Source organism: Atractosteus spatula, chromosome 16 (assembly GCF_055471065.1).
Source record: "Atractosteus spatula isolate fAtrSpa1 chromosome 16, fAtrSpa1.hap1, whole genome shotgun sequence".
NCBI classification, from domain to species: Eukaryota; Metazoa; Chordata; class Actinopteri; order Semionotiformes; family Lepisosteidae; genus Atractosteus; species Atractosteus spatula.
Window position 1 is genome coordinate 13,311,983 of NC_142721.1, and position 25,621 is coordinate 13,337,603.

General features: G+C 41.8%; 1 protein-coding gene across 1 annotated transcript in view; it reads left to right on the plus strand.

Moving 5' to 3' along the window:
- Positions 1-720: 720 nt before the first annotated feature.
- phf21aa (PHD finger protein 21Aa) overlaps positions 721-25,621 on the plus strand; it is a 76,875-nt gene continuing 51,974 nt past the window's right edge. The window contains exons 1-5 of the mRNA XM_088934593.1: positions 721-1,017; positions 6,317-6,369; positions 9,338-9,436; positions 10,829-10,861; positions 14,385-14,450. Coding sequence (XP_088790719.1) covers positions 9,383-9,436; positions 10,829-10,861; positions 14,385-14,450 — 153 coding nt within the window. The 5' untranslated portion in view covers positions 721-1,017; positions 6,317-6,369; positions 9,338-9,382. The remainder of the gene's footprint in view (positions 1,018-6,316; positions 6,370-9,337; positions 9,437-10,828; positions 10,862-14,384; positions 14,451-25,621) is intronic.

A 25,621-nucleotide genomic window follows, 5' to 3' on the forward strand; every position in this document is an offset into this window, starting at 1 on the left:
CACAACAACCTATGGTCATATGATCATTAATAGGTCAAAAGAATTTAATCGATTTTTAATTACACATAACAGGCGCAATATTATATATGATACATGATACTGTCTAACCTCATCTGTGTGTGCACCTGGTTTTAATACCTGTTCCTCCACAACTCGTCTTATTTCTCTCAAATCCATCAGGTTTATTCTTACATAAGGAAAAGGAGTCGGGAGTTCATTTCCACGCGTCGCAGTTAGCGCCAATGCAGATTGGCTGTTTTGTTGTAGCGGAGGGTGTAAATTGCCCTCCTTTGTGCCTGTGTGACTGTTAAAGAGAGAGAGAGAAAAAACGCAGGCGAATAAGCCGCGGCAGCCAGCAGTAACAGCAACGGATTGCTCCGCGTACTTCGCTCTACACTGAGTTGCACTGAGTTACTTCACTCCAGATGAGTTTCACTGAGTTTACATCCGGGTTTTTTCCCTAGGCAATGGGAGTCGTAGCACCCCCGTTCCTTAGGCAAAGTGAAATAAATTCGCCGCACCGTCACAGAAAGTAGTCCGCTGTTCCAAACACATTTTCTCCCCGCGGCGAGACGGGTACGAAAGGATACCGCTCCACTTCCCCGTGGTTTCCGACGTCGCCGATTCGAGTGGCGGCGGTCCCGACCCGTTTCGGTCGCTCCACGCCTGACTTTTGCGAACCCCCCTCCTCTCTCCCTCTTCCTGCGCGGATTGATAACCAGTGTGCTCAGGCCGGGGGTGAATGAGATTGAAGAAGAGTTCTTGTTTTGTATCTCAGTTTCTCTCTTTTTTTTTAAAGACAAATTTAAAAAAAAATTAAAAAAAACACACAAGGGGGAAAACAAAAATATCAGTTTGTACTCCATGGAGGGTATTTTAATCTTTGCGTTGTGAATTAGTATCCGTGAGAGGATACAGGCTTATAGAGGCTGGGGTGTTTGTAAATATTTATTTAAATAATTGTGTGTGAGAGAGGAGAGGAGGGCTGACTGCTGCTCAAGTGAGTGAAAGAGGAGGGTAAGTGCACCTCTGGAGCCTTATTTTATTATTATTATAAGAACTTTTCATTTGTATACGCAGGAGAACTTTGGTTGCGTTCTGGAGTGATCTGGGTGTTCTGCAAATGACGTGCTGGTGCTCTGAGCGAGGCTGAGCGTTCCTAGGGCTGTTGTTTTTTGTTCAATAATTCTTATTCTAGGAGTTGAGTGATATTTTCTAAGTCCATTGCCCATTGGAAGGCAGTAAACGTACTGCAAAAAGGGGGCAGATTCTAACTTGCTGATAGCTTTCATGACCCCCCCCCCCCCCGTGTGCACGGCGATCGCGCACGCTAAGAAAAAAAAATATTATATATTTGGAGAGGAGGGGGAGCAAATAAGACGCCAACAAAAGACTTTGCGGGGCTCTCAAAGTGTTTGTGTAACGGGAGTTTGCCTTTACACCACCGGGGTTATAAATAACAAGAATACTTGTAACTGTTTTTTTTGTGTGTCATTGTTTTGCAGTCGAAACATGTTTGGCCACTTAATGGTTTTATTTGAGTTTTCCTTTCTTTTTTTTTTTTCCGGAGGAACGCAACTGTACAGAAAATGCGTTATGGTGACCGAAGTTAATATATGCTTGTTCCACGAGCAGTTGTATAGACGTGGATTCTTATTGGAGGACGAGTGTGTAGTGAGAGGACAACTCTCTGATGATCTTAGTGCAACTTAATAATCTCTTTGCATCAAGTCGGGACTTTAATTATTCATCCTTTGCCCCCCCCCCCCCCCGTTGTTGTCGTAAAACGGATGTTTTTTTTTTAAGGAAAGGATTTAGGGGCAGAAGCAGCACGTTTAAGACGACGCTCTCGTTTCGACTTTTAGTGAACAGCCTGTGTTAGGCCTATAATTTGATTTTTACGTGTACAAAGAGAGTGAAGGATTGAATTGAATTCCGTTTTGTGAACAATGTATTTCGCAGTAGCCGAAAGAGTTACAGTGCTTTCCATTTTTTTCGCTATAATCTAAAATACCTTTCTATATTGTTTACTGTTTAATAAAATGGCCGGGAGGGGGGCGGTTTTCTAGTATTGTATCCCAGTATTAAGGTAAAAAGTTGTGTAGTATAGTTCAGAGCCTGCTTTCAAATATATATATTTATTATTGTCCCAGCAGTAATTTTGTTTTCACTGTGATTCACTGTATAATGCTTCACACGTTGCTGGCTGTGAAGATGCCATTCAATTTAAGGTCCCTTATGAAGTGCTAGAAAGAAACATGGGTTGACTAAAGAGACCACTGGCGGCTGTTCATCTGGTGCGTGATTGGACATGTAGCATCTAAAATCAAAGGCGATCTGTGATAATTGTATCTTTCAAACGAGCGCCGTGTGGTCGAATGTCGTCGCATCTCTCGTTGACGTTTCCTGGGTTTTCAAGGTTTTGTTACTTACAGCCTGCGTGGGACTGTAGGTCATACGAGAGAACATGTAATGTAGTACTATCACGACACACAACAAAGTACGGGACACTGATAGTAAGAACGAAGTGACCCACTTTCTCAAGATCTGTCCCCCTCCCCCCCCAAAAAAAAACATTTGCAAATATGGGCCGATTTCACGTTATTTCAGTACTTTAACATCCAATGTAATCTTTTTATTACTGCTAGACTGTGCAGCAAAGCTTGTGTGGTATGCAGATAGTATTTCTAGTGAGGTGGTGATTTTTTAAAACAACAAAAAACTCTTTTTGCGCGGATTTAGTGACACTATCAGCTGTATCTGTGAAGACTGGCTGTGTTGTTACTATTGTAGGAGCAGAGGTGTGTAGCGGTGCACGTGACAATGGGATCAGCTAAATTAAAAATATTTTGAAAGGGGTGTTTTAATTCTTGAAAGCAAAGCGCACGTATTAGACTGCGTATATAACGCTACGAAACCATGAAGTTGTAGGTGTGAGCTAGATGTAAGTAAAAAGCAATATTACACGCAGATTTTATTTTTCTTCCAGAGATGACCTAATCTTCGTGACTAACTCCGGTTTCACGTGGAGTTATCGTATTATCCCTGCGATTTCCTAGAGAAAAAAAAGGCCCCGATTGCAAATTGTTAGTCAGCAGAGTTCAGGAGTTTTTCTGTTTGTAGGGCTTATGCAAAGACTTAACATTGCAGCAGTCTTCCAACCGATACAGTGGGAGTGTTTTAATATCACCACCCTAAAAAACCGTTTTCAATACATAATGAAAATCTAAAAAACAAAGGTTTCTTTTCATGTACAGGGTTCCTCAAAAGAGTTTAAAATAATTATGCTTTGAAGGTTTCTTTGCCAGTCTCTCATAGCATGCTTGTTTGGAAGTCCAGCACCTTGTAGACAGTGTTGGACTAAGTGCTAATCACTAGTGCAGAGGCATTTTGACCCTTTGTACCACAGTCAGAATCCACTCTCGGCACTTAATCATGATAACTCTGAGTGGACGAATTCCTTTAAAAACTCCCAAACTTATTTGTTCAGTAGATAACGTCCTGTGCATGTGGGGATTCTTAGACTTGTATTAATCCTTTCATTGATTACCCCTCCCATCAAAAAACCCTAAGATGAGTGTTAATTCAAAGCTGTGACAGTGATAGTGTGAGCTCTGTACCTGTTGGTGACAAATTGTGCTCCATGAAATCATCATTGGTTTGCAGTTAGAAGTTTGGTCAACGTTGTGATGATGTCAACTGCACCTGGATGGCTAAACCACACCTCAAGGAAGTGCTCGACTTGAATTCATGTTTTAATTGCTTTAAAAAGTATCTTTCGTGCTTTAGTTTATTGTGCGACAGTTGCATTTATTTTAAAATTAAGAACATGAGAAAATGAGCCCTACAACATTATAGAAAAAGGAGGGAACTGCTCAAAAACAGAAACGAAAAAGGGAGAAAATACTGTAAATAAATGCAAAAATCTGACTGTTCCAGCCGGCACTGTTTCTGTGGTGGCACTAATTCTTTCTATGAAAACAAAGTCTGTAAATGAATGCGGGCGAGTGTGAGACAGAGCTGTCTATACTTTGTATTATTACAAACTTAATGTAGAGGTGTCGCCTCATGCAACACACGCTGACTTGCGTGTATACAGCTTACTTTTCCAGATATTTGGTTTGCAGTCCCAGTCTGGGTAATCTATAATTTATCAGGCTCACAGTAGCTCTGATAACATGCAGAACTCAGCCTTGGAGAAACTGAAAGGGCTGTAGTGAAGGCCACACAGCGTACGAGTTTGTCAAGATGACAGGAAAAGAAAAGATTGTCCTTTTGTGCGGGGTCTTGGAAGATGTTTCTTCTCAGAGTTACAAAACAACATAAGTACTGTGGTCATCAGTTTTAAATGTTTGGTAAAAAAAAAAAACCAACCCCAATGTTTGGTATAGTTAAAGGCCGCAGCAGAAAAATGTAGCTATCAAGTGTCACAGAGTTTGAAGTCTTATTTTAAGTAAAACACATAAACGTGGGTTAGAGTTTCATGTTTTAAATCAAGGCAGATAAGGGGAATTCCAAAGTGACCTAATTGTGTGAGGACATGTTCAGATAAAAGATTCACAGGTATTACTGAATACCAAGCTAAATTGTTTCTAATAACTCCATATTTCTTTGGTACCCAAATATGACATTATTTCCTGGGTGTGCACTGAAACAGTTGTGCGCTTGTTCGATTTGATACTGAGATATTTTACTGAGCTAACAGGGTGTACAGTAGTTCATAATTAGGCCTGAAGTTTTTAAAACCAGATTGAATTAATCCTTAAAATGACAGAACCTGAGATCCACTGGAAAGGATTACAGTTTACTCTCGTAACCTTCATTGACAAGAATGATGAGCCTTTTTAAATTTTTTTATTATATGTGCTGTGAGTTTGTGCTTGATTTTTGTACGACCAGCGATTCACAAAGCTCACTGAACTTGAACTTGTTCTAGTTGTTTGCAGTTTCCAACCCTTCTGTAGTTTCTGAAGTCTCATCCATCTTAAGACTTCTGAGAAGTCAGTCTAGGGAGAAAATAAGGGCTATACTATATTACAGTATACCCGGTGAGTTTGGCACTTGGCAAAGAATCTTCAAGTCTGCAGAACCTGTCTGTGTGGAGCTTGCATGTTCTCCATGCATTCCTTTGGATTCATTTCATTTGGTGCTATATTGTCCTGCCACTGGCTGCCTCCCAGAAATGAACTGGCAAAGTTTTTCTTGCCTGCTCCTGCTCCAAAATGCCATTTTCTCCGTGCCCCTGTGATGTATAGATGTCCCGTGTGGGGGGAGACCTGGTGTACATGGTTAAACCTCATGCCCTGGAGTTCTGTCCAGCTTGCAGGAAACCACAAAAATGATAACGGATACAGGGACTGTAATGGTTACTAGAGTGTATACTGTAGTGTTTGTATACAACCTGAAATTTGCAACAAGTTGTAGTGTCCTGCAGTGGTCCTGTATAGTGTAGTATGCAACCCCTAATGTACCTTATACAGTATTCTGTGCTACTGCATACATTATAACGTCCTATAGTATTCTGTACTAGAGTGTTCTGTTCCATAGAGCTTTACACTACGATCTACTGTGTTGTGTACAGAACTATAGGACACAATAGTATATACACCAGAATAAAATCCTATTACAGTCCCCAGGGATACAAGCATGGGATATCTGCAACTGTAAATAAAGAAAATTGAGAGGAGAGGTTAGTTTCAGTGCTTTTGTTGCCCTTATTTATTTAAAGCGCAACTTAGTGACCGTTCCTCTGTCCACTCTCCCAGCTGAAAGTTCCCAGTCTCGTGCCACACTGCTGTATATGGAAGGAAGAACTGCACTTGTTCAGCACTAGCATGCCATCAATCACATCTTTATGAGCCCCTTCCATTCACTATGGTCCAGGGGTCTCCAGCCCTGGTCCTGGAGAGCCTCAAGTCCAGCAAGATTTGTAGGCCGCCATCAAATCATAAAATCTAAATACTCTTCTGCCTTCAGTGGCCAGAGTTCTCTCAATTGAAGAGACGACTTGTCTGGTTCATCAGTAGCTGACTGGGATGGCCGATTTTTAAAAACAGGTGACCTGTAAGGTGAACTAGATGGGGGCTCATCAGGACTGGGGCTGGGGACCCCTGTTGTAGTAAATACTCGAGAGGTTACCTTAGCATGCAATAGCAATATAGACTTTTCCAAGCTGAGCACCAGGTAGATCTAGCTAGAAGTTGTATTCCGATGGTGTCATGATTTTCTCTTTTGGGATTTTTCCTCATTTGTTTTTAGGGAGCTGTGATTTAGTGCTTTTAAAATCCATTCACTTGTTCCTTTTTGAATCTTTCAGCGTTTCCTGTCTTTCGGGGAGCTGGAGAGAAGAAACCAGTGAACAGCCAGGTGGTGAGTAGTGCTATAGCTGTTATTATAATTTTATGTTTTATCAGCCCAAAGTCTCTGCTTGGTTGGTGACAAGTCTGCTAAAGTGATACCAGGATCTGTCTTATTTTAGGTAGTGCTTTAATCCAACTAAAAGCTGACATTAAGAAACTTTTTGTAATTGTAACCTTATATGCTGCCCCCCGTAAAAAAAAAAAAAGACACAAACACCCTTTTCTTTGAAGGTTTCAGTTCTGTGCATGCATTTGTAAGCAGGCTTCGTGCACGAGGATGATGACAATAATTACAGTAATGTAAATGCAGTTAGATGAATATCATAATTGCAATAGTTTAAGATCCCTTTAGGGTCTGGCTGGCCCAGTACTTGTAAGACATTGCAACTTATAGAAAGGTGAGCATATAATCGTCCTTATGTGTTCAAGAAACACACTTTTCTGAAATGCTTAAAGGCTATTTCCTTGTGCAGCTATTAAACTTAACTTGCAATATCCCTGACTTGATTATCTGTACTGTAGCAGTACTCTAGGGCCTGAGTTGGATGATGTTCAAAACTGGAGATTGTGTGAAGGCAAAGCACTGTAAATGCATCTGAAAATATTGATTGATGCATGTGCTGCACAGCTTTAAAGGGTTTAAAAACTGGAATAATCCTGTGATGATTACACAGCTCTATTCACTGTTTGTTAAATTTCACTTTTTCAAATAAAAGCTGTAGCGGTATCTTCAACTAAGTTACTGGTGTCACTTTTTAATTTGTGTTTGTCTGTCTCTGGACAGCAGGAAAGTTTAGAGAGTTTATGGATTACTTTTAAGTATTTGTAATTTTGTACCGACATTCCTCATTCTGTCACTCATCATTCTTCTGGGTTCAGTTTTTCATCCTCGCCAGATCCAACGTGCCCACCAACTGGTGAAGGGTACAGCCATTTTGCAAAACAGCTAGTAAATCACTCAGCCCTGCTCCAGAGAGCCACTGTAATTTTCCAGTGTAAAACTTGGTACAGAGGCTGTGTCACAAAGAAGTGCTGAGCTAGTATTAAACTGCAAAGCCAGGACTGGCCTGTGCCAGCTCTCTGTGTAATTTGGGAGAGACGGTAGAATAGGAATTTTGAAGAACTTCTTTTCTGGGGTCTGGTTTTGTGGGAAGAATTTTATTAGGCACCAAGAGCAAACAAGGTTTCCTTTTACCCCTGCTGTTTAAATTTTTTGTTGTTTTCAATTGGGCTAAATAAATGTCTTTCTGACTACAGTCATCTCTGTTATAAACTGTGCTGTAGTATGCATAGATTGGCAGATCTCTTCACAGCCCAATGAAACCATATTCTTCCTGAGTGTTTTCAAGAATATGTACACCTGCTGCTTATGTCCACTGTGACTGCTTCCTTTCATTGCTGTAAATGCGCATGTGTTCCAGTGCAAACAGCTCTCACATTCTGTAGTGTGTCTTACTGATCACCCAGAACAGGCCGCTGTTATACGATTTCATTGTGAGCTGCTCCAAGCAGATCTTTTAAAAAAAAAAGTTTCCTCCATCTGCATAAGCTGCCATTATTTCTGTTTCCATCCCTGCATTTGGTTGAAAGACCCGATTTTGAGCTATGTAATGGAATGACATTGCCTCTTCCACTCAGTATAATAGAACAGCACGCGCTTCTTGGTCATTTGTCAGGAAAAGCTGTTACTATATTCAAGCCTAATTCCTAAAGGATCATTTCTAATGTTTGTGGGTGTTGAGATCTCCTTTGCCTTCTAGTCTTTCACATTTGGGTCCCAGATGTTCTCCAGTACCCTTTTTTCAGTAATACGTATAGCGCCTTTTTGTTTAAAATGTAGTTAACGTAAAACTTGCAGGAGAGTAGGAGAAACTTACTGGTCTTCAGATCTGCATGGTGATCTAAAAACGAAACCAAATTGCGCTTATAGGGTAACAGAGCAAAGTCAAGAAAAGTTTGTTTTATCTGTTTTTATTTTCATTTCCTAGCTTTTGCAGATCTTGTGGCACGTTTTATGTAATTTGTCTGGATTAGGGTCTTGGTTTCAGTTTGCAGTTGGGAAAAAGGCTGTGGGAGCTGAAATAGCAGGGGAGCTGTATTAGAGTTTCACCGGCCTGAGTACTTCACATGTCATATCGCCCTACGTCTATGTCCATCCCCCCACGCACCTCCTTAGTGGTCAATTATTATAATGTTTTCAGAATCGGGACATTTAAACACGCTGCACACTACATGAGAATGCAACATCAATGCATTCTCATCATCATCAACATCATATACTGCCAGCAGTATATCATCCTGCAACTCACAGCTGGCAGCCCCACTGGAGCTCAGCAGGTGTGAGCCTGGTCAGTACCTGGATGGGAGGCCTCCTGGGAAAAAACTAAGGTTGCTGCTGGAAGAGGTGTTAGTGGGGCCAGCAGGGGGCGCTCACCCTGCGGTCCATGTGGGTCCTAATGCCCCAGTATAGTGACAGGGACACTATACTGTAAACAGGCGCCGTCCTTCGGATGAGACGTAAAACCAAGGTCCTAACTCTCTGTGGTCATTAAAAATCCCAGGGCGTTTCTCAAAAAGAGTAGGGGTGTAACCCCGGTGTCCTGGCCAAATTTCCCATTGGCCCTTACCAATCATGGCCTCCTAATAATCCCCATCTATAAATTGGCTTCATTACTGTGCTCTCCTCCCCACTGAGAGCTGGTGTGTGGTGAGCGTTCTGGCGCACTATGGCTGCCGTCACATCATCCAGGTGGCGGTGGAGGGGATCCCCATTACCTGTAAAGCGCTTTGAGTGGAGTGTCCAGAAAAGCGCTATATAAGTGTAAGCAATTATTATTATTAACATCAAAGAGCTGCACAGAGTACACACTAAAGGCCTTGAAACAAATCTGTAAATGTAAATGATCAAGGAATGGAGATCAAGTAGTCCTATAAGAAAGCCGTGATTTTCTTTTCTTTTTCCCCCGCCATCAAAAAAGGCTGAAAGCTCCCCAGGACTGAACTTCAGAGAGAAGAGATTAAGGATGGAATTGCAGACATTACAGGAGGCATTGAAAGTGGAAATACAAGTCCATCAGGTAGTACTATTTTTTTTTCTGCCTTTGCACATTACAGATTAATATAACGTGTCTACATTATTAGAGCTTACCATCCTTCGAGCAAAATTGACTTAGCCCTTCTTTGTTTGATTTAATTTCCTTCTACTTTCGTTGCTTCTCTCCTCTTGGATTGAATCCTCCAGTTGCCCGTGTAAGAGTGCCAGTGTATTTAGTTATTTTTGTTGCAGCGTTTTGGCATGCTTGCTCGTCTCTGCTGCCTACAAAGAGCTAAACAGAGCAGCTTCGAGTCAACTTTGCTTCAGAGCAGATTCACCCTCCTCAGCAAATCTTACCGGCGTCTTCAAGCACAGGGGCTGGCTAGAAACCACTCGCATCAGCTCCTTGTTGACAGTACAGCTGAGTAATGCAATAGGCCCAGAACTCCAAGACAGTAATAGTAATTGTAATGTATTTCAAAGATAAAAGCCCTGAGAGCAAGAGTGTGCGTATGTATACATAAAGGCAAGACTGAAGAAATAATACTGAAATAAAACACTGTGGCTTTTGAAATGATAAAGGCCTTTTTTTTTAAGTCGCACAGGACTGGTAGAGCGGCCTTGAACCCCCGCCCTAACCTCGCTGCCCTTCCGAGACCAAAAACTAAACTGACGACGAAGTACTAAAAAAAAGTCAAATGTTGCTATTTGGTCATGCTAAGCTTCAGTCTGCTGTGACTGTTCTTTGGAGCTCATCTAACCAGCCTTTAAGAATTATTTTTCACGTTAATTATTGAAGGAGGAAAGATTACGGCGGCCGTGGCAGATAAGATTGCAAAATGTAGTAAAGACGAAAAATTGCTGCGGCTGTCACTGTGAGCGCATGGGTCTTCATGCTAAATTTGAGAATTTTGTGTGTGTGCACAATGCACACTGTATTGAAAGGTCTTTATTTTAAACATGCTGGTGTTGCGAACAAGTTTTTAAAAAATGCAGAGTGCAGTGAATATAATAATTTAGATTTTCGTTTTGACTAGACTGCCTAATATACCTAATCTCTGGATGTTTTGACTTTATTTAACATTTGTGCAAATTCAGAAAGTGATATTCAAACTGTGTCTTCTTTGACATGTAGGTTAAATATGGTGAGAGATACCCCTCTCCTGAACAAGCACAGTAAAAGGCTGCAGTCTGGGCCTCTACCTGTAGGGGTCGCTGTAACTGTAAAGCAGGCTGATTCACCTTGGATTAGGCTGCAGGTTGAAATAATGTAGCTTTCTTTGCTGGATATACACTCCTAAGCATTTTCTAGAAACTTGTTGAATGTTTTTGAGTCTTTGCTTGAGAAGTTGTGTTGGTAATATTCTTGCTAAACTACAGGACACAAGTATTTTATTTCCTCTTGTAACTAATTTGAATCTTTTTGTTGTTACAGAAACTAGTTGCCCAGATGAAACAGGATCCTCAGGTAAAGATGGCTTTGTTACATATGATATCAAACCATGTTCTTTACTACATACAAAGTATGTAAGAAACACTTTCTTATAGCTGTCATGAACAATGTTCACAATGTGCAGTGATGTAGAAAAAAGCCTTTCCTACATACTTTGTTTTAAATATTAAAAATGACTCTTCCTTCATAATCTGCATAAAGTGATACTTGCATTTTAATTCAGTGTCCTATACAATGCCTTATTAATCTGTCGATTTTTATTGGGGGGAGTTGATGGGGATTTGTGTAGTTTGTTCTTGCAAGTTCGGGCAGTGTACCATGTCTAGTGGGAAATCCTAGTACTGTTTTCAATTGTATTTGTGAGCAGGATGGGCGCTTACATTATAGATCCCTTTGACTGTCAGAGGATAATTGGTTTGTTGTAATTGAAACAGTTTGGGGCAAAATCGCAGTATTTCTCCAAAGTAAAGAAATGTGCTTTAATGTTATGCTTATAACATTAAAGCATTACAAATATGCTTTTAATGTCTCATTTTCAGCATTTTTGCGGAATTTGCTAAACTGGCCACAACTGTCGTATAAGAAAGAGCCTCAATTAGAAATAGTCATTTGCGAGGCCACTGGATTATTTTGCAGATGTGGAGTTAACAGTGACGATGACAATATTTTAAAAAGGAAAAGCTGGGACTGGACAGGACAGAGCGAAAGAATGTCCTGCCTGCCTTTGATGCTTAGTCTCGTATAAGCTGTCACATCCCATGTGATTTTCTAGATGAAACACCCATTACGAGGGATCTGTATGAAATCTATGTGTCATGCTCTGGACACTTTCTGGATGCCGTGGGTCAGAGTGTTAGTACTGCAGGATGTGCCTACTACGCGCAAACACTGTGCGTTGTTTGTCTCTCCCGGGACAGTTAAGATGAGCTCAAAGGGTCAAAGAAAGTTGAGCTAGTTTTTTTTACGTGCTGTTGTGTCATTTTTGGGCTGTTTGGGAGGGGCAGGGGGGGGGAGGGACAAGAGATGCAAACTTCTCTTCCAGCTAGCTCCGTTGTGGTGTTGAATAAAAAGTCCGTCAGTCCATTTTCGAACCAGTTTACCAGTATAGGGTCATGGGGGTGCCCTGGGATAGGACGCACCCTGGACAGGGCAGACACACAGCTGCACAAACACACTCACGCCAAGGCCAGAGTGCAGAATCCGGTTAACCTACCAGCATGTGCTTGGACTGTGGGAGGAGACCAGCGCACCCGGAGGAAACCCACACACACCGGGGGAGAACATACAAACTCCACCCAGACAGCACCCCAGGTCTGGAATTGAACCCAGGGCCCCAGCGCTGCAAGGCAGCGACGCTAACCATCGCGCCACTGTGCTGCCCTCAATAAATAATAAAAAGAAAAGGGCAAACGAGCAAAATGACGTGAACGTGGATATTTCTGTTAGCTCACTGAACGCTGCAGACTTGCGAGCAGCTCTTGCTTCGCTGACGGGGAGCTGTGGGGGCAGCAGGCGATTTGATGACTGTAAAATGCCTCGACTGAGAAGCCCACCTTCGCTCACTGAAGGAACGAGCTGTCAGGTTAACGAGTACGAACGCCCTTGCTGTGTGCACCCGCCTCGGAAACGTTACGGTGGGGATCCCGCTTAACGGCGTCTCTGTCTCAGGCCGCCGCCGCAGCCGCGTCTTTGGAAATTTTTCCTTAACAACACAACCCACCTGGCAGTCCAGAGATACCGCTCACCTTATTATTTTTAGAAAGTTAATGATTTTTTTTTTCTTGCTCACAATAAATGGGGTTTCCAGATCCCGCTTATACTTAACCTTCTCCCGTGATGTATGCAAGGTGTCAGAGCAAGTTAATGTAACATTTAATTCCGGATTTCGAGCGTCTGTTCCCGCGCAACACGTCTGGGAGAGGGCGAGATTGATGGAGTGCAGGTGTGCACTTCAGCGCAGGACTGGAGCAGCGGGAGAGCAGGCTCGCCGGCCTCCACTTCATTGCTCGTTTACACAGATTCAAATTCATATTCATCTTGCAAACGGCGCAAAACAGCCAATCAGATAAGATTAAAAAGATATGGGCCTGTGTCAAAGCCCGTAACATACTCCCCTCGGAGGCCTCCTTTACATAGATGATGATGTATAAATGCCAGCAACCTGCCAAATCCACTATTCAAACTTTGTGCTAACAGTTTTGCTTTAAAATATCTTAATTCCGTGTGAATCTACCTGGAGAAAAAGGAGGAAAGCATATATATGATCAGGACAGAAAGGAGCACCCTGATGAATTTTCAGTCTCTTTTGCAGCTTGTAAAGGTTGCAATGCTTGCATAAAATGCAGTGGAACTGCTCTGAAAGGCATTTAAAACAATTAAGTGCTTTTATTGTGATTTAAAGTTAACAGCGGCCTCACAATGCATCCGTGTGAGGTTCCTGTCAAAACCGCATTCTTCCGCATATCCTACTATTATCCAAGTTCTCAGGTCCATCCCAGTTTCTATATGGCTGATCGTCTGTTATGAGCAGCTGGGGGTCTGCCTGTGAAATGCTGGGCCTCCCCCTGCTGAAGACATTTTGATCAGTGAGCAAGAAAGGGGCCACATGTGAATTTGCTGCTCTCCAGCAACAAGCGACATTCGGGGCATCATATTTTATAGAAGTCAGACCTCCCAAACATTAATTAATCAAAGGAGTGAAAAAAATCGTCACTGTCAAAAACAAAAGGAAGTACCTGAAGTTCACATGGGTTCTGATTCAGGGGAATTTGACAGTCCATCAGCTAATTTTTTGCTTTGGAGAAAAACGCAGCCTAATGTCATGATTATACAGATACCAGGAAGGTCTTGTATTTATTTTAAAATCAGCTGCATCAGGCAGAGAGCTTTTTTTTTGTGTGTCACCCTCTGTAAGTGTAAAACAGACACTTCCAGGCTGATTAGATGCATCTTTTTTTTGGTGAAAAGTACATGAAGAATCATTGCGCATTCCACTTGTGTGTAGTGGGCTCCAGATCTCCGAGTGCCTTCATAAGAGTCCTGTGTGGGTGACAACATCCAAATGGGAGGACAGGAGGATTAAGAAATAAACACTGTCGTTCAAGCTTACAGTGCAAATGTTACTTCGCTCAGAAAATAGAACAGTGCGTGAAATTGCTGGAAGTTATTAAACAATTTCTATTTATAAACAGTGTAGAAAACTTGTTAACCTCATTTATCCTAATGTGTTTTGCCATTTTTTCTTGAAGCCCCCCATTAGTACAGGCCACAATTGTGATAGAAATGATGGAAGCAGGCCTGTTTTCTAAATGGTACACTGTAAGTTCTGTCAGAGCAGACCAATATTGCATAAAAATGTTCGGTTCTACTGGGGGTGAAAAAGATCCTTTATTGTTCTGAACCCTTAGGTAAAACATGTTTGGCGGCGGTCAAAAGCATTCATTTTCAGCTTTTGATTTTTACCTTTTCTGCTTATCCTTGTGAGATGTAGATGGCTTTTAGTGCGCTCACTTCAATAACTTGTGTCCTTTGCCTGCAGAATGCTGATCTGAAGAAGCAGCTACATGAACTTCAAGCCAAGATCACAGCTCTGAGTGAGAAGCAGGTAGGAAGCTGGATCCAGCAAGTTTTTAAGAGCTCTACAAATGGTACACACGCACACACACACGAGCTATTGCTTTTATTATTTTCACGGTTAAACATCACGTTTAAAATAATTCCTTGCTCAGTTTTTCTCTGTGGTTCTGGTTCTGAATTCTCCCAGCACTTTTATCAGCAATCGGGATGTTTGGTGTCCCTCTCAATCTTGTGAAACAAAGTTTTTGTTTTTTTTTTACATTTTGAACTAATTTTTTAAAGGTCTATTGCAGACAAATATCGTTCCTTGGTGTGGGCTGCCTGTCTCTTCGAACTGTCTGTTGGAGGAGAGATTAAAAGGCATTAATCACGCTCACTCATTTAAAAGCTTGGTTCTGAGGCGGGTTCATGATCACTCATTTCTGTTAACACGTTTTCCAGGTTGTGGTGAAATAATTGCAGAATGTCTTAAAAATAGCGATGAACTTCGGTGCCAGAGGTGTCTGTAAAACCATAAGACATCGAGCAAGTGCAAAATCAGTGTGGTGTTTCTTAAAATGTCTTTTCTGGCAGCAGTTGTGCTGTCTTCCTCTGCTTGTCAGGAGGGCACTCAGAAAAAAAAAACATGTTTTGTGCATTAGCCACTTCTGCTGTATGGATTTTTTTTTACTTTTCAAACACAAGCATCTCAGATCTGTTGCTAGATTTTAGATTTCTGAACAGTTTAAGGCAGAAGCAGTACACGTTGCCCCAAATTACTTCCCAGGTGTTTTGCATGAAAAGCGAAACAAAACCTCCCGATTAAGTTATTGATTCACCAACTCTTTTGTTTCAATTTAACACTTCTACTGTGCTTATCGTAACATCCTTGGGTGAAACTAAATTGTTTCAGATTGGCAAAATCCGAAAACTAGCCAGTGCTCTTTGTATATAGTGCTGCGTATGTGCAGTCATCTGCTGCTGGTTTTAGAGATGTGTCCTAATGCAATGATGATTTCTCTTTTCTTATTTTATGTTTAATTCTGACTTGTACTCTAATTGTGAATTGGGTGTGGATTTTTATTTGATTAAGATGCGTATATACTTTATTTTTGATGTACAGATAATCAATTGGTTAGATTTTTGAAATATTTTGTAGCAGAAAGATTGCAGGATGGTGGGGGAAGGCGTTCCAGGTGCTTTTCCCAATAAGAAAAGCAGAGCGAAGAAGTCATTTTTAATACTAATGCTCCGTTAAGCTTGCCTCTTCTGTGCAAACCACTTTTAAAAATAAAACAAACTTTTCTTTCTTAATGTCAGAGTCGGTATGTGTTGCATGACCCTATTGTGTAGAGAAGCATTATTCGGATGAGTGTTGGTTTTTCATTCACGTTTTTTCCGTTTGTGTCTTGTGTCAGACTGCCCATGTTGACCTGGATATTTTTTTTTTTTAGGAAATGTCAGTTTTTAAGAAGCCTGCCCATCACGTATTGATCGAGCCTTTTGTTCACTAGACTGGCGCAGAGGTTAAAATGTCAGGTTTACTGCAACTTACAGCGGGCTTTGTCGTTTGCTTTCCAAAGAAAAACGTCTAACGTGTGGGTTGTCTCGAGGCCCGAGACATCTTAATGGCAGGTTTTGTGCACTTCATTTATTTTGTATCAATGTGTGCATATGTTTCTGCAAAGGCTCCAGTGAACGGGAAATAGCAGGAAAAACTGGTACGGATTGACTTTGCCACTTGGAATCAACCATAGCTGTACAAGCTGCACGTGCGGAACGTTAAAACGGGCATGTGGTGATAATGCTGTTCCCAACGAGAATCAAAAGCAGATGGTTTTGTCCTGAAATGCTTAGCCGGAATATTTCATAATGTTTCCAATTGACAAATGATGCTAAGCAAGTTTTTAACAGTGCTTACTTACTGTAGTTACATAGGCCATCTGATTGGGTCTGTATACATACATGCATCATGTACTGTAGATATAGAGGATACTAAAATCTGTGCCCGTTTTTTATGCGGTGGTGCTTTCTTTTGATGTGACATTATGACATTCCTAGAGTTTAAATGCCTACACAAACCAGCATATTGATTTTCCCCAACTGTAAAGAGTATTAAGGGATTTTTTTGATTAGAAAGAAGTATTCCATGTCAATACCCAGTATTCTTTGACTTGAAGAGCGTTGTCTTAATAGAATTAAATCCAGCTGCTGCCTTTAGCTTTGTGTTTTGCATTCATTCTCGTTTTACCCTTTTAGGTTTTGTTTATTCATAAAAGCAAATGCCAGCAATTTCTTGATCCTGTTTTTCTGTATGGATTTTTTTTTTCTTGCATATTTGTATCAGTCTGCCAGGTCTCCTAAACTTGTTTAGTCACAGAGCAAGCTGCAACATAGGACAAATGTCACTGAACACATTACATAAGGGTTTTTATCCGCTATGAACAATTATTGTTGTGGAACTGATAATGCCGCCTAAACTTGCCTGCTAGGTGCCAGACCCTGAGCGCTTAGAAGGTCAAATGTCTGGGAATCAAGAATATGAAAGGGTCTGTGATCCCCTAGCGATTCACATCCGTTCGGACGTTTATAACTTCTTGTTTCAGCCCGTGCTGCGCAGTTTTCATTCTGCATCTTAAGCATGCAGTTCCGACACGACAGATGTGAAATCGGAGGGCTCTCCTTCGGTAAAACGAGGAGCCTGTCTCCAGGCCCTTCACACAACAAAGGGCAAGCGCTTGATCGCTCCTCTCGTTTTCCTGCACCCTGCCCGCCCCACACAGCCTCTTGTTCTGCGGAAGCGAGGATGTTTCACCTGGCGGAGCAGAGAGAGACATCTGTTTCATCTGCAGGGTTTTGTTAAATCCTTCCAATTCGTGGGGTTCCAGCTCTTCTGCACCTGTACCGCAGGGGCCCCAGTGTGCCTGTGGTATAGCCCTTAATTGAGTCCTGATGAGCCATGTTTTTCATTGGAAAATACTGCTGCTCACTGCATGGGGATCGGCGGCCAGTGTTGTGATTAAGCAGTGAAATAGAGGTAAGAGTCCAGTGGACTCATAATGGTGTCACCCGAGCGTGATTAATCAGTGGATTGCTAATAGCATCGTTTTTTTGTTCCCACTGCGTTCTTCGTCCTTAAATTAAGCCCCATAGTTGATGTCTCATTTACTTATTAGACCTTCCTGAATTGTTTGCAGCACTTCAGGTATATTTTAAAATTTTTCCAAGAATATTTTAAGCAAGTTTTGAAACCTGCACCTTTTCGGAGCAGGATTTAATTAAAAAGGTTTGTTAATCAGGTTAATTAGATCAATTAAGGTACAAAGACTAACTAATTCAGGAGGACCAGGGTGAAAAATCTCCCTTCTGATGCGATGTTTTGACATTGTGGGTCAGAGTCTCGATTACACAACAGTTTTCATGGGGCTCACAGTGACAAAGGGGTGTGATTGTGAAACATTCCTACTCTGGGAGGTCAACTTGTTGTACGTAAACAATTAAAAGTGTGGCTTTTAATAAAAAAGAAGGTTAATTTGTGTACTGTGATTGAGCTGCTTCTCCATTGTATGGGGAAGCTGAAATCTTCAATAGGATGTTGCAGGCATTCGTCTTTTAAATTTAGCTTCTGTGTTAGGATTGCTGCTGTGTGTGGCATGGAACACGTTGAACCTTGAATGTAGTGTGATAAAGTGACTCACTCAGCCCTCTCGTTTTAATGGAATCATCCTGCGCTTCTGTCCATATTATTGTGAGTTACTGTGGTACAGCACAGACCCCGTTCACATTTCATGCAAAGAACGTGAACAGAAGAAATCTCTTTTATCTGATCCCCCAGCTTGTGTCTCTTAAGTATGGGTCGAAGTTAAGATGTAGCTCCTATATGAACTTATATAAGAGGGTTGTAGACCTCAGGCTTCTTTGAAAACCTCAGACTCCTGTGAGTGAGATTTCTCTACCTTCTCACTTAAGACGAACGCCCTACTGAGTGTCCAGCAACCAACAAAAAAAAAGTGGATCTGAAAACATTACACTGACATTTAAACACGGGAAAAATCCAGGGATCACACGTTCTCTCATTTCTGTTTTTTTTTTTTGGCGCTTGGCCATATTGATTTGCTCAAGCTTTATTGTAGGTTTCGTCCTGCTTGGCTCTTCTGGCACGGAATTGAGGGAGGGAGTCATGTTAGCTGTGAGCTAAAGATGAGATCCTCTCGGAGGGTGGGACAGAGGGAGAGGGGAGAGCGAGAGGAACCGGCTGGGAGCCTGTGCCGCAGCACGTCGAGACAGGCCCTCCCTGGCAGAGTTCAGGAGCGTGGAGGAAGCCTGTGCATGCGCGTCTTTTTAGTGTAAGCACAGTTTGCACTCCTCGGACGTTTCTTTCCTGTGCGCGAACATGGGCACCTGCCGTTTCAGTCCTGCGAAATGCTTTCTTATTTCAGCAGTTTTTTAAATCTTCCGAGCATGGTGTCCAAGTGGCTGATGCACAGTTCAGAAAGGGCAGGTGAGGGTGGGGATAAGCAATGAAGGAGACCAGGGATGGGAGACCTCCTGGCTAAATATTGACATTAGAGCAGTTGTAAACAAGAAGAGGTCATGTGGACCATCTAGCCTGCTGGGTATTTGGTGGTTAACTGATCCCAGGATGTTATCCAGCCATGTCTTGACAGAAGCCAGGGTGTTGACTTCAGCAACATGGCTGGGCAACTTGTTCCACACTTCCACCAGCCTACATTTTTTTGCATAAAAAGTGCCTCCTTTTCTCAGTTTTAAGACAACATGACGTTCCTCTGAAGGTCAGTATTGGAGTGACCGTTGCCACTGTAAGGATGACACCTCTTGTGCTCTGCCGTTTTTGTGTTGTTGCGAGTGGGAATTGTAGCGCTGCCGTTCCTGTAGTCAGGAAGTCAGATTTGTGAGTTTGTTCGTTTTTGCCAGTTGATACTGGGAAACAGCAGGTCTGCTTATTAAATGGATTCTCGGGGAAGCAAAGTGAGTTGTGCAAACTAAGATATATGTGGTGATTTGAATAGGAAATAAAAACATTGGCAGGAAAGTCATTGTGCGCAGTATTTCAAAGTAAATGTAGAACTGACATTTTAAATGCCTGTAAATATATTTTTCAGAAGCTTCCACAAATGGTAGGATATTCAAGGTGGCAAGCATCCTACGGACATTTTAGTAATGGTAATATCTAAATTGTGAAATAATACTTTCTCGTGTACTCCTCCAAAAGGATTAGGTATAAATTAAAGAGAAAACGTATTGTACATTCACCCTAGCTCACAGCCTGTTAACATGGTTTGCTCTGCCTCTTTTCGAATTTGAGCATGCAGGAAGTCCTACAGGCAGTTTTTAATTACTGAAGCCAGGTCTCCTCAGTAGCAGGTTCTAGTTTACTGGACTGTGGTGGCGATACATGTGGGGATTAAAGGCAAACAGGACAGTCAAGGTCACTGGGACGCATGGCTGCTAACCTGTGATAGTCCAGCAGGAAATTTAATGAACCTCAGCCTGTTTTAATCTCAGCCCTCTTACTACGGGAATAGTGACTACTCCTGCTATATCAGCGCGGCGCGCAGGTGATAAAAAATTAATTGGAAGTTAGGGATCATAAGAGGTTACACCACTGAATTACTAAACAAGACACCTGCCTATCTGTAAGAGAGAAACCAAATGAGCCTGGGATGTTTTCGTGGAGTTTTTTATAAGCAGCTCTTTTGCTCCTGGTTTTGGTTATTTGATACTAGTTTGTGGCAAGATTTGGAACATAGCATACGCACTGGCGTGTCAGAACACCTCACTGTGATAAAAAGGCCCTCATAGCACATCAGTGTTTTTTTTTAATTTTACAGTGGGTGCCATATTTAGCCTTCTGCAGCAGGCCCATCTGTGTTAGTTTAAAATATTGAAACATCCCACTGTAGTTCTCAATAGCCTCATGATAAAGCCAGCTGTATTGTGAAATCTCCTGAATGGTTTGGTTAACAACCAGAAAATCTGGGTAGTAATATAAAAACAAAGGAATAAGCGAAAGCATACCATGGACAAGCTCAGTAATGGTCGTATTTTACTTGTTTATTTGGTTTAATGGACTTCAGTGCAAAATGTTCTAACGGGTGATTTTGTCTGTAAAATCAGAAATGCCGGACTGCAATAATGAGGAAATGCACACATAATAAAACAAGGTAAAAATAAATACTACATGTTTTTAAAATTCAGGAATATTGGTGGTTGCCTCTAGGGGTAGCGAATTGCTTACGATATGTGTTGTTTGTTTTTAGTATGCTTTAGCACATTTTATACAGTATATTTATGACGCATAAAAGAAAGAGCTTGTATACTGTATGTCTGATAAAAAAGAACAATTTTGATTGACTGTTGCATTTTTTTTTAAAGTAAGTAAAAAATACAGAAAGCATTTATACTATACATAGTAGAGTGTATATACTATATACATTTTTCTCATATAGTAGTGTGTTTTGGGGCTGAAAAAACATCATTTGTGTTTTAACAGACATTTGGCAAGAACGGACTCCCCTTCCCCACCATTAGTCTCTTAAAAGGAGGGTGTACTGTTTGAAAGAGTTTCAGAGAGTATTAATTAAGAATCAACAATTGGTTTGCTATACCCACTCGATGTGGAAAAGCCAGTTGTGTGCTTCTCCTGTCTCAGCTTGTGGTAGCAAACCCTGCGACCGCACACGGGAGAGGAGGCATAGGCCGGCTCCTCCGACCCGCCCACCTTCTGGCCACTCATCTTGTAACATGTCACAGGAAGCACCGCCCCTGGCAAGAGCTTCAGTGCTGATTGGAGGAGAGGCGTGTCTGTCACCGACAGCACCGCAAGCCTGCAGGGGGCGCTGTGCTTCTGTGAGTGGAGCAATTCCCTCCCTACCCTCGGCTGCGCTCAGCTCTCCGATGTGACCCAGTCTCGAACCCACGACCGCAGAGCTCAGGCCGGCACCTTTCATGGCTGAGCCACTTATGGGGCCTTTCCTCTCAAAGACGATCTCTGCAGGACTGCTTTAAAAGCCAGGCTTCACGGAAATACATCTACGAATTTCACATTTGTTGCTCCCGTTTTTTTTTCTAAAAACTGCGAGTTCTGCTTGTGGACTGACGTCCCGGTTGGCTTTAGACCTAAACCGAATCACGATAAAGCCAGCTGTGTTGTGATTTCTTTTGAATGGCTTGGTTAACAACCAGAAAAGCCGGGTAGTAATATAAAAATATATTAATAAGGAGGAATAAGCAAAAGCCTACCGTGCACAAGCTCAGTAATTGTAATATTTTCCTTGTTGTTTCGGCTTAATGGACTCCAGATTTAGGTGACACTGTGCTAAAGGGTAATTTTGTCTGTCAAGTCAGAAAGTCTGGACTGCCCCTGCAATAATGGGAAATGCACACACGGTAAAAGAAGGTAAAAATAAATACCATGTGGTTTTAAAATTCAGGAACTGGGGGGAGAAGAGCGGACAGGCTGATCCTCCTCTCACGGGAGCCTGGGAGGCGCACAGCAGGTTTTGACACTATTTGCACTTTTCACGCTGAGCCAATTTAGTGACTAAAGCACAATTTCTGCTTTGCCTGAGAACTGTCAGCCGAGCCCCGTGCGCGCTCCTTCCCCCAACCCCTTCCCGGGGTTGTGTGGTGCTGGTGCCCATGTGAAATGAGTCCAGGGGATCACAACTGCGCTGTTCGGTGGAAAGGAAAAATATGAAAGCTTCCCGGAGAGACAAGGGGGCAAAAACAAATCTGAACGTTTTCAAAGGATTCCCCAAACTTCAGATGCACCATGCCAATCTCTTTGTATGCAGGAACCAATTTCGCTCTCTAGTCATCCTTACTCTCTAGTCATCCTTACTGCTCTGGTGTTCTTTCATGTGTTGTGTGTGTTTATGCCTTATTGTTTCATCATGGCTGCCAGGTGTGCTTTTAAGTAAAGGATTGACTTGACTTCACAACTGCAGAAATGTTCAGAGACAGAGGACTCAATCTGAAGGACAGAAGGGTAAGCTCGAGCCTGTGACCTTGGAAAAAGACAGGTCTCGTGTTTCCATACAAGAGGAGGCCGTTCGCCATGGAGTCGGGCTCGGAGAATCCCGTAGTGTGGATCCCAGAATCCCGCATGTCCAGTTCCTGGAAGAAGGCAGAGCAGCGGTTTTGGAGAGATGGCTTGGTCGCATGTTCCTGACGCAGGAAAAAGCATGGTAAAGCGCGGTTAAACAGCGGGATTGTGGTAAAAGCACGCACAGATGTACAGACACAGAAAGTTGTAGCAGGACGGGGGCAAACTTTTCTGGCTGGGGGACACTTTTGTCAAGATGTCAGTGTTAACCAGCACCCCCCCTTCCAATTAAATCTAACGCCCCACTGCAGTTTTTGTAATGGAGTTATTAGTAATTAAGTAAACAGTGGTCCACACCGTTGTCGCTGTCATTAAAAAATAATTATGGTCTGTTCTTCACTGAATCATAGTTGTAATTCAGTGGTGATAGTGGTTTAACAAAATGTATTGTTGCGGTAATGAAATGCTCAAAACTGTCCTGCAGTGCTGTACAGCTTCAATTAACTTGTAATTAAGGCATTGCCATTAGCGAGAGGAATAATGATTTTTGACGGTGAAATGTTTTCATTTTTATCTGGGGAATCCAGGAGTCCCAATATCCCAATATGGGGTTTTAATTTGGTAAAGCTTGCTGTTCATTGTGGAGTAACAGTGATAAAGAGATATACGAGGGGTATAAGGTAGGTAAACCTTCAGATTTACTGCGGTAAAAGAGCCAGACCAGTGTTGGGCCTCTGCCCCAGTAAGTCGCAGTGCTCATCTCTGGCCTGTATTTCTGTAGTTAAATGCCAAGGAAATCTGGGAGGGCTATTAAGCTCAGAGTTCACATGAACCTCATACGTCAAAATGTTAAACCTCTTATTTCTAAACTAATTCTAGGGATTTATTGTGAGTTAGTGTGTCTTAAATTCCTTCAAGAATTAAAACGCTGTAATCTCTGTTAGGCAATTTTGTATTCTAGATATGTGAAGATTTCATTGAATACACCATGTGATGTGAATAGATGCATACACAACTTGCATATGTAAACTGTAGGTGAATATGTATTTATGTATTTCTGTTTTTAAAATTTAGGGATTTGAGATGGAAAGAAAACTAATGAGATAAATGCAGAAAAGTCTGAAGACTTCTGTTGAGTTGATTTATTAAATTTGTGCCCTGAATGCTCCATTAGGTTTAGTGTCATCTAATCCTAATTGGTTTTTCTAATTCTTAACATTTTTTCACAAATGGTTTCTTTTCTTTTGAGAACCACAGATCATTTCAGTTCGGGAAGGTCAGGAGAAAAATATTGAAATTCTTCAAGGAGGTAAAGAGAAAGTAGCAGGATGTGAACTTGGCTCAAGTTAGCAGCGATTAAAATATTGAATTGTCAGACTACAATCTGAAATGAATTTTGTTCACAAATCTCTGGTTTAAGAAACTTTTCCTTCTTATTTGTCTTTGGTAGAGGGTCTCCCTTAATCTCTTACAATTTTTTTTTGAGACACACCTTCAGCTCTTATGTGTAGTGTCCAGTCCTTAGTATAGATCCTCTTGTTCTTTTCCAGGGTGTTTGTCCATACCATTCGGGAGAATGTTTGTATCTAGTTCCGTCCTAATTTCCCCCATTCAAGACGGAAGTGGTTAAGTTGTTTCGGTAGTTCATGAAGTTCAGTAATTGCCATGGTCTTTACAAGACAGCAGTGTCTTTTGTGTTTGCTTGTAATGTGGTGACCAGAATTGCACGTGACGTCCTAAATGAGGTCTTGCTACTCCAGTGTTTAGTTTTAACATTACTTGCCTGTAAAAATTCATTTCAGCTGAGTCCATTTAACGGTGGTACATTATTTTTTTTGTTGGATCTCTGTTGGAGGTCCTCATTGAATGGGTCTGAGGTATAAAGGAGTCCTGCAGCTGAGAGCTCTTTGAAAAGGCTAGGGTTCTGTAGGTATACATCATTAGGTAGGAGTCCATAGAGCTCAATGCTATGAATAGACACTGCAATTTTAGGGCTGGTGTTTGAGAGGGTACACGAGGTGTGTAGCTGTAGGTCATGCATGAATATGTGCACACAACCTTCAGAAGTCCTTTGCTTTCATTTCCTCCCATAGGCTTTGGGTGAAACTTCATTAACTTTCTGAAAATCAAAAGGGCCTGGTTAACGCTGCCGATGACACTAAATTGTTTGCGTGTTTATACAACAACATGACTATGTTCATTCTGAGATTTCCACCGTAGGAAAGCTGCAATGTAGGGAATGAATCGTGCCAGCAGGCTTGGGTCTCGGCTTTATTAAAAAGGGGGCTTCTGTCACTGAACCTCTTGTTACCTGCTGGAGTTCTTTGGGCTTCATTTACTTTTCTTGTTTTGCTTAATCTGTTTTTAACTGGCTGGCAGGTTTTAACACATACTGCAGTGCTGTAAGGAGCCGCGTGTTACCAAAGCATGGAAATGATTATCTGCTCAGAAGGCGGTAAGACAAGTGGAGTATTTTTGCTCCAACCATCATCCCTCCGTTACTGGTATGGGATTGCCAGGGCATGAATGTGCAATTTCTGGCAATTCATTTATGAAAGCGTTTCAGTATTCCTTTTTAATGCTACATTGTGCAATTTTCATGCAAGAAGCTTTTATGAACAGGATTATTCCCGTTTGTTTCTAGTTTTTCCTTGGCCTTGATTTTGGACTGCAAGGAAATCTGAGTTCCTAGCAGTAAAAAAAAAATTAAAAATGTTGTTTAATTATAAAATAAATCACGCAATTCTTATTGTCTTCAAGCAAAAACATAGCAGGTCAGGCAGCCCTAAATAAACACACTCTCTAAACTCGGGTATAACATAACACACAGTCAACCCTGGGAACATATTGAGGATTCTCCCAATGTTGTTTAGGTCTGTGGGCCGCTGTCAATTGTACATTGAGTCAGTATTGTTGAGGGAATGGTTGAATGGAGCTGTGAAAGTAGCTTTAAGCTTTTTATTTCTGTGTCCCAGTTCAGTTTATAAACGTCTTCATGAATACTGCTTGAATATACCCAAAAAATAAAAAAAGGAAATTCTGCTTTGTGATCGGCACAGCTGCCTCCGAGCTCACAGATCCCGGATTTGGTTTCACACCGCGGATCCTTCTGTGTGGCGTTTGCGCGTTCTCCATGCTTGCACAGGTTATCG